This window comes from Astatotilapia calliptera, chromosome 11 (assembly GCF_964374335.1).
Source record: "Astatotilapia calliptera chromosome 11, fAstCal68.1, whole genome shotgun sequence".
In the NCBI taxonomy this organism is placed as follows: Eukaryota; Metazoa; Chordata; class Actinopteri; order Cichliformes; family Cichlidae; genus Astatotilapia; species Astatotilapia calliptera.
In genome coordinates, this window is record NC_137432.1 from 38,598,452 (window position 1) to 38,607,858 (window position 9,407).

At 48.9% G+C, this 9,407-nt stretch overlaps 1 protein-coding gene across 3 annotated transcripts; it reads right to left on the bottom strand.

The window, feature by feature from the left end:
* Window positions 1-2,464: 2,464 nt before the first annotated feature.
* Window positions 2,465-9,092, bottom strand: slc39a3 (solute carrier family 39 member 3). 3 transcript variants are annotated; one of them, XM_026183414.2, is made up of 4 exons: window positions 8,937-9,092; window positions 6,745-6,998; window positions 5,552-5,682; window positions 2,465-4,138 (listed from the first exon to the last, which is right to left on the bottom strand). In XM_026183414.2, the coding sequence occupies exons 2-4, from the start codon at window positions 6,944-6,946 to the stop codon at window positions 3,473-3,475; spliced, it is 999 nt and encodes a 332-aa protein (XP_026039199.1). In that variant the 5' UTR covers window positions 6,947-6,998; window positions 8,937-9,092; the 3' UTR covers window positions 2,465-3,472. The 3 variants fall into 3 exon arrangements, with proteins under 3 accessions (XP_026039199.1, XP_026039200.1, XP_026039201.1); XM_026183415.2 differs by lacking the exon at window positions 8,937-9,092 and adding an exon at window positions 7,100-7,218; XM_026183416.2 differs by lacking the exon at window positions 8,937-9,092 and adding an exon at window positions 7,133-7,156.
* Window positions 9,093-9,407: the final 315 nt, after the last annotated feature.

Sequence of the window (9,407 nt, forward strand, 5' to 3'; positions counted from 1 at the left end):
CATTTGCTTTTTACACATATATGTAAGCATTGAGACAAATGTAATAATGCCAACATACTGAAGGAACAATATTTGTCTCTTATATGTAATACATCTGTATACACACTGTCAAAGGTACTCGAGTGTCTTTGAGTGAAGATTTAAGGTGATAGGACATATAAATAGCTGCAACTTGAATCTTTACTGAAGCTCAGTGTTTGACAGAGTTCACTCGCATGTGCTGCACCAGTGTACCTGCACATGTGATGTGACAATAGAAGTGATTTGATTTGAGAGTTCAAACTCACTGCTGTAATAACTAATAATGATTAGTATAATAACTATAATATTGGCCATCTCATATTTACACTGACTTTAGTCTCATGAACAACATCAGCTAATTGTTATTTACTAGCTAATCTTAAAATGACTGTTTAGCACAGAAATGAAGCCCAACAATCATGTTTACAGTCCCGTGGTCTCAGCCTCAGATACTTAAATCACACAAAGCTCGTGTAGAAACAAACAAACGAACAAAACATGTTCCTTCATTTCTGCCAAACACGCGTTTCCAGCTATTATGGTTAATTGGAGGTGAGCTTCCCTCCCTCCAAGACATCTACAGGAAGCGCTGCCTGAGGAAAGCGGGGAGGATCATCAAGGACTCCAGTCACCCCAGCCATAAACTGTTCAGACTGCTTCCATCAGGAAGGAGGTTCTGCAGCATCCGGTCCCGTACCAGCAGACTGAGAGACAGCTTCTTCCATCAGGCCATCAGACTGATGAACACTTCATAGACACCTCAGCTTCACTACTGGAACTTTAACATTATGCACTCCACACTGTACAGTAATGCCACTGTTTTGCACATATTCAACTCTGTATATTTTTATATATTTTATTTATTGTTTACTCTATTTAATTTGTAAAATATGTGTACACACACACACACACACACACACACACACGTAGAAAAATATTTAGTATACACATCCAGAAATGCATATACTATTATATATTGTACATATATTTATTAGTTTCAGATGTAGCCATTCTTGTATTTTGCTTGTTTACATTATTGTGTTTGCACATCTCTGTTGCTTGTGAAGCTCGCACACAAGAATTTCACTCACATGTGCTGTACCAATGTACCTGCACATGTGATGTGACAATAAAAGTGATCTGATTTGATTTGATTTGCTAGGCAACCCGGGCAGCGCGACGGAGGCTAGACCACCCATTTCACAAGCCTCGCACTTCCGGCCTCAGCGGTCTTTGAGTACGCGGCCCTTGAGGACCGTTGAGGCTGCAGACCCTGAACTGGGACACAGCCCTGAAATTCAGCTCCTGTCACGTTTGCGGTGATTGTTCAGCTGCGATCGCTCTGCTGCTGTCCTCTCAGGTGCACTGATGAGGTCACACAGGTGTCGCTGTGTTGCTGAACTGTTGTGGCTCATCAGTGAAACTGTGACATGAACGAGGTGATCTCTCACACACACACCGTGTCGGGGCTGCGGTGGGAGAGCTGAAAGCTGCTTGCAGACCGACCGCAGGCGGCTCGGACTGAAGTGAAAGAGGAACGCTCAGCGGCGCTCCGACTGCTTCTTCACCTGAACAAGGACACGCCTCACATCCTGACATCAGCGAGGTCATCGCTGAAGAGCAGCTGCCAAGGAAATGGCCTGTAACCATGGCAACCACAGGTTACTAGGGAAAAATGGGGCGTCTGTCAGCGACCCAGAAACCTGCAGCGACAGCAGAGTTGACATTTCCCCCAGGCGTCACCGTTCAGTCTGCAGGCCCGTGCCACGTGGTCGTCGTCATGGTGATTTATTTTTCGCCGCGATCCGAGGCCACATGGTACAAACTTGTTTCCAGGGCAGCTCTGATTTAGCTTTACAAACAGAAAACGCTTGTTTCCTGTTCCACGGGAACACAGACTGTATGTAAAAGATGGACTAGCACAGTCACTGGCGCCATGTTGGTTTTCCGCCTGCAGTTTGCATAAAAACACTTTTTTGTTTCTCAGATAAAATGAGAATAAAACCGTTTTCCGTCGGCTCGAGCGCCCGACGTGTTTGGATACGATGGACGGTCGGCGGCTAAAGCTGAGGACAAAAATCCGTCACGACGCGTCATCACTGCTCAGACTGTTGTCACGCGTACCGAGGCGGTCATGTGACTGTCGAGCTGTCAGACTTCGTCCTGGATCAGTGCTGCCGATCCACAGATCAGTAATCAGTTTATCTTTGCCGAGTAATCAGATTACAGGAGCTGAGAAAGCGTCACGCAGCAGAGATTTGACCTCACGTCTCTGAAAATACTTGAGTCTTAATGTAATCGAGTACTTTTACTTCAGTACAGATGCGCTTTATGTTTCTGCGTTTCTGCTTCCTGTCGTTTCGGCTCAGTGCTGCGTCCGTCTGACCCGTGGCTGTGCGGCTGCAGGACGCCGTCTCATGAAATAAACATTCAAACACACGTGTTTATTTTCTGCATGATTTTATACAAACTTGATTACAGTAAATTTACATGTTTAAAAATACTTTTATTACAAAAAACAAGTGTTTGAATCCTGCTGTCAGTTAAAATAGAGCTCTCCACGAAAACATGCTCTCCTCCGGCTCCGACGCCTCCAAACATTCCAGTCAGATTTCTGAAGGTTTTCCTTGTTTAGCAACGCGTTCGTTCTAAAAGCTGAAATCTCGTGCAGCTCTGGGACGCAGCTCTGGGGCGCAGCTCTGGGGCGCAGCTCTGGGACGCTCCTCTGGGACGCTCCTCTGGGACGCTCCTCTGAGGCGAGCACATTGGAGGTTTGTGGTTGGTCGATCACTTCAGGCCTTCCTTGGGACTTTGTTCACGAGGAGGTCGGAGTATCGGTCATGTGATCAGGGTCTTTGCTCCGTCGGTCGTTTCTTCGATGTAACTAAACAGCCAAAGCGTCTCCACCTGGAACCTCCAATAAAAGCTGCCAAACAGGAAGTTCGAACAGCTCGACGACCTGCCGTTACGCCTCTATTAGCCATCAAATATGGCTGCTCTCCCGCTGCACCCTGAACTCTGAGATAGTGCTGCAGCAGGCCAGCCTGCTTCCCATGATGCACTTCTTCCCTCCCTGGGTGTTCGATCGCCTGCTGCGGCTCCTTAGCTTCATCCCGCCTCCCTGAGCCTGCCAGAGGTTTCCTCCTGTTAAAAGGGAGTTTTCGCTCCCCGCTGTCACCAGGTGCGGCTCATGAGGGGGTTTGATTGGTGGGTTTCTGTCAAACCCTGCAGGCGGTCAGAGGAGACCTCGAAGGAGGGCACGAAACTTTAACGGATCAGGTTTGCGGGGTTGTTCTGCTCCTCCCCCTGGCGCTCTCGCGCCGTCTCTCTTTGGCTTAAGTCTTCGTCTCTCGTTAACGTCACAAAAATTAAACACGTGTTCCTAATGAAGCTCTGAACCATGCGACGTCTCTGAAGTCGCACACGGAGCTCGCCCTCTCGCCGTCTGCCTCTACAGTTTGATGAACAGCACGGCGGTCACCATGGCAAAGCCCACCAGCAGCATGGCCACCTTGGTGATGCGGTTCCTGCCGGCGGCGAGCTCGTGCGGTAGGATCTCCATGAAGGTGATGTAGATGAAGGTTCCCGCCGCCAGCCCCTCCAGCGTGCAGCGGGCCAGCTGGTGCCCCGGCGATGTCTTGGTCTCGGTGAGGCCGACGCCCAGGCCGACGCCCAGCGGCGACATGACGGCGAACAGCAGCAGGCAGCCGACCACCACGGAGCGACGCAGCCGGGCCTGACACAGCTTCACGGTTAGGCTGAAGGAGATGATGCTCTTGTGGATCATCAGGGCGAGGCAGATCTCCAGCACCTCCTGCCCCTCCTCCAGCAGCCCCACCGCCAGCCCCTCGAACACCGAGTGCAGCGACAGCGAGAAGACCAGGATGAAGGCGCGCAGGGCGGACTGAGAACCAAAGTCCACGTGGAAGTGACCGTCCGAGTCCGCTGAGCCCCGGCGGCGGTGATCGTTGGATTGAATGCTGGAGTCCACCAGCAGAGAGCGCCGTTCCTCCGGGGACGGCGACGTCTGGTCCTTGAAGGCCAGGATGATTTGCTCCAGGACCAGGACCAGGAAGAAGCCCATAGCCACGATGAACTCGGGCAGGGGGAACTGCAGCTGAGGGAGGAAGAGGAGGAGGAGAAGAAGAGTCAGCTTGAGATACCTACATCTGGATTTATCTCCAGGGTCCAAAACTAAGACCTAAATGTTCACAGATCTGAATGTCCGAATAAATCATCGAAAAAACGTCAATATTTAATAAAACGTTAAGAGTAGAAACTCCAGAACGTTCTCATCGCCATGGACACGATCAATAACACATGACATACATGATCAGAGATGCAGCTTCAACCGGATTACATTTAAATCTCCAAATATGATTTTTATATGCCAGATTTATTTATGACATTAAACCATAAGAATTCATTAAAATGTCCAAATTTGTAGAGGTTTTTTTAAATCCTCCAAGTTTAAATAAATACATAAAAATAAAACTACAAATATGTCCCAAAAATGTGAATATTCTAAAAACAAAAAACCAACATCGTCAATAAAATGTCAAAAAAACTCAAATTTGTTACGTTTGTCCTCAAAATTAAAAGCATCTGTCGGACTTTATTAGCTCCAAACATTCAGAAAACAAATGTTAATGTTGAATAATTAAGACAGCAGAGGAGTGACGGACGGCTCAGCGTCTGTGTCTCTTCCTCTCTGAGTTTGAACGTTTTCACTTCCCTCTCGCTCAGTTTCCTGTGAGCGCTGTGGCGAACTCTGAGGACAGGAAATAAACCAGCTGCTGCTTCAAAATAAAAGCATTTCAACGCTGACAAACTGAATTTCCAGCAACGAGCTCTACGGAGGCCCGACATGACCAAATCTATAAATAAACTTCATTCAACAATTGTGAGAAATAATATTAAATATTTATTATTTATTTAAAAGTACTTATTTTTGTGCTTATTGCAGATTTCCTTTTTTTCCCAGAGGGGTTTCCTGCAGACGTGCTAATGGATGTTTGTGGTGCGACACGCGTGCAGTAAACTGTTTGTGGTGGGGAAACAAAAACACTCGCCAACATCTGCGTGGCCGCTGACTGCAGGCTCGGTGCAGCCGGCCTGAACAGCTGGAGTGTCGGAGGTTGTGCTTTACAAACACCAACATTGTCTGTTTGAGTGCAGCGAGTCAAACAGTCACTTCCTGCCACAGACAGGCCTCGCTCTAACATCAGCTCATAGTTGCAGCATTGAAGCTTTTACTCAGAGTTATCGATCCTGTCACGAGTTAGCTAACAACCAACCACATGACGTCACAGTCGTGCGGACATAAGATGGCGCTAAACAGGATTTTGAAACTTTGACTTTAAGCTGTTTTTTATTAAATCCAGAGTTACATCACTGTCTGAGAGCAGGATCGGTGGGCTCAGCCAGCTCAGACGTTAAAGCATCTCTGAGCGTGACGGTGAGGCTTTACCTGCGGTTTCTCTTCAGGCCTCTTTAACGTGTGCTCAGGTGAGCGTGTGCGCTCTCCTACCTTAATCCCGGCGCTGCTGAAGGCCTCGTTGATGCTCTGCAGGTAGTCGGGCAGCAGGTCCAGCAGGCAGGTGGCGAAGAACACGCCTCCAGCAAAACAGCTGATCAAGCTCAGCAGCAGGCGCCTTAAATCTGCAACACGGACAGCACAGGTCAATCACACGGATCAATCGCACGGATCAATCGCACAGGTCAATCACACGGATCAATCACACAGGTCAATCGCACGGATCAATCACACAGGTCAATCGCACGGATCAATCGCACAGGTCAATCACACGGATCAATCACACAGGTCAATCGCACGGATCAATCGCACGGATCAATCACACAGGTCAATCGCACGGATCAATCGCACAGGTCAATCACACGGATCAATCGCACAGGTCAATCACACGGATCAATCACACGGATCAATCACACAGGTCAATCACACAGGTCAATCGCACGGATCAATCACACGGATCAATCGCACGGATCAATCACACAGGTCAATCGCACGGATCAATCACACGGATCAATCGCACGGATCAATCACACAGGTCAATCGCACGGATCAATCACACGGATCAATCGCACGGATCAATCACACAGGTCAATCGCACGGATCAATCACACGGATCAATCGCACGGATCAATCACACTGCTGCAGAGCCAGAGGTTGAAACTGAAAGCAAACAGAAAGTCAGACTCCTGAAAGGCGTCGTGTAACAGCCCTGCAGAGCAGCGCTCATGGATTCATGTTCTCCTGCTGCAGCTGATCGAGTGACTGCACAGAGATCACACGACGTCACATCTAATCAGCTGGTTAGGAGAAAACAGGAAGTCGAGCTGTGAGATGAAAACACTGCAGACTAATCCTGGAGCTCCGAGCGTGGCTTCGGGCTCAGCGGGATCTAAACCTAAACCCGTTATCCTGCGTCTCCCCACTTCCTCTCATGTATTTTACTACCAGAGCATGTGAAGCCCCACCCACCTGCCTTTAGGAGGCATGGCCAATTGGAAAACCGTTGGCTGAAAGTGGGAGGAGCGTGTTTCTGACCTGCAGAACACCATGCTCAAAAGAAGAATTGTCCATGCAAAGCCAGCATGAGCACGGCTGATTTCAGCCACCCAGTCCAAATATTTTCTTTCTGACGTTCTGACCTCCTCACACAGAAACCGATGTTGGAAACGTTTATCTGCTCAGTTTACCTGGCTGCACGCTGAAGCGCCCCGCCCCTCGGACGATGCAGAGCGGGGCAAATCCGAACAGCAGCGTGACTGACAGCAGGACCGCCAGCGCTCCTAGTTTGATCTCCAGGGCAGGGACGTCAGCCGGGTTCACCTTCAGCGCCGCCGTTTCCTTTGCTGAAGACACGAGGACAGAGGAGGATGCTCCGCCTGCGACAGCCATGTCAGCTCTCTGGACCGGACCGCAACCGTGGACTCGCTCTGAGGACGAGAGTCTGTCAGACAGAGGAAGAACAACACAGTGAGACACATGTTTCATTTGAATGATGGTTTCCTGCAGGTACGGGCGAACTGCGGCGCTGCGCCTGGATCACACCTGTGAGTCTGCAAAGACTAACGCATTACGTACTCCTAGCAGCTGACGATGAAACCTGACGTATGCGATGTTCACAGGCTGCTCTGAGCCAGACACACACACACAATCAGTCAGCATGAGGACGGTGCTCTTAAAGTTTAACCTAGTGATGGGACGTTCTGTATCGAGGCTTCGAAGCGTGTGTCGAGTAATGGAGGGGGCGTTTCCGCGAAGCGCGTATCGAGGCTTGCTTCATTTATGGGAGGAGCTGAAAATGATGACGTCCGAAGCCTCGCTGCCCGGCTGTACCACGTGACTGGTTCATGAAGTGGTTCGAACTTTGCCGCGAGCTATGACAGCGATATAAACCCCTCAGACTTCATTCAAAATGTGGGTGTTTGATGGAGAGTTGCGGTTAGAGAGAGTTTGGAGACAGTTTGGAGGTTTATGAGAGTGAGGAGAGAAAGTCAGGAGAGAATGGAGCCAGCTAAGAAGAGGAGGATGTCCTCCCCTGTGTGGGAACATTTTGATCTTATTCCTCCCAACAAGGTATGTAAATTTCTACAGAAGATGTATTTTCATGATACTGATGGTGCAATAAAACTTATGTTAAGCTGTCGTTACTTTTGTACAAGGTGAAGTGTTTGCTATGTGCCAGGGAGCTGGGATATAACAACAACACCTCATCCATGCTTAGGCACTACAGAGCTTTGCATGAGAATAAGAGGAACACCGATCGTGGAGCAAGACCAGGTGAGCCATCAAATGCAATGATAATATAGGATGCAGTAATGTTACTAAATGATATAACAATATTATACAACTGTTATAAGTTACGTGTGTGATATTTATATTTGTGCTTTGTTTTATTGTCTTTACATTCTGCCACTATAAATATACACAGTATACTGCATCACTACAATATACATGTTTTACACACTCCTTTTGTTGTTGACATTTACAGGCTGTGTGCAAAATGCCACACTCTTCAAATTCATGCCAGCTATTATTTTTACGTCCAGTAGGTGTCCTGCTAGAGCAAATGAAGCTTCATGAAGCTTCGCGTTGGGGTGAACCAATTGGATGAAAAGCTTCAGTGCTTCATGAAGCTTCATCTGCCCATCACTAGTTTAACCCTCGCCTGCAGGTCGCTCGGTGAGGTCACAGTTTCGCCGCCCTCCTGTGGGCTAGGGCATAGGCGGGGTGATGAACTTCCTGTGTGATGTTTAGCTCATGCAGCAAACAGAGATGTTTGTGATGTGCAGAGCGCCATGAGTCATGTGACCCCAGGAATCGATAAGAGCAGCAAACAGAGGCAGCGGCGCGCTGACAGGAAGTGCGGTGAAGAAGGCGGATTAACTGAAAGCAGGTGTGAGTGGCTCAGACGGAGGGGCGGGTCTGATCTGATTGGGGGGGATTTCCACGTTATTTCAGGACGTGTCTGAAATCGGAGTGGGCGGTCCCCCTGCAGTTCCTCTGCTGTGCCGCAGGGGCAGCAGCGAGTCAGGCAGAAACAAACATGTTTACAGGCTGAGGCACGGGGTCAGAGGTCAGATCAGTTTGTATCCGACTGCTGGTGAGTCGAATAACCGAACATTAAGCAGCTGCGCAGATTTACCACAGCTGTAACATCTGCTACGTCATCTTTATGACGTGCACCGACTCTTCCTCGCGCAACTAATCAGACGTTAAAGGGGTTTTAGTTAGTGCGCACGCGCAGTCTGTGAGTCATGGAGGCGTAACCGTGGTAACCATCGTGTGTTTCCCGCTGATGATCCCGAGGTAACGGAATATTTTTACTCCGGAGCAGATCACGGTCCCGCGCACAGACTCCGCTCAGGTGTCCAAACACCCTTACCTGTTCAGCCGCGGGCTCGCGCTCAGGTGAGGCTCTCGGTATCAGAGCTGATCGGCGGCGTGAGCTTCTCTCGGTGCTGCTCTCCGGGAAGTGGTGACTCAGTTCCCACCAGCTGATCCCGCCTCGTGAGGGAGCTGCTGTGAAGCGCTCCGCAATAAAACACCGCATTTCCTCTTTACAAAATAAAAGCCCGTCAGTGTTTGGTTTCCGGTTCGGTCCTGGGTCCAGCAGGAGGAGACCCCGGACCATCAAACGCTTCCTGTCCCTCATGTATGTGACGTCATAACGCTAAAGTTTTCATTTATGTTGAAAAATCACAGATTTTCTTCATGTTTACCCTCGATGATCAGTCATCAATAACAGTCAATCAGGTAAGTCAATCAGAAAAGGGTAATTGAGTTCATCTCAGCCTTTTACGAGCCACGTCTTACGTTTTTAATCATTGATCTGTAATATTTATGGATCTGTGCG

Bases quoted from the DNA above. Each gene is read 5' to 3' on its own strand.
- slc39a3 (XM_026183414.2), bottom strand. From the start codon at position 6,946: ATGGCTGTCGCAGGCGGAGCATCCTCCTCTGTCCTCGTGTCTTCAGCA. The intron at 5,683-6,744 runs GTAAACTGAGCA...TCCGTGTTGCAG, and splicing joins GCGCTTCAGCGTGCAGCCAG to ATTTAAGGCGCCTGCTGCTG. The intron at 4,139-5,551 runs GTAGGAGAGCGC...TTCCTCCCTCAG, and splicing joins TCAGCAGCGCCGGGATTAAG to CTGCAGTTCCCCCTGCCCGA.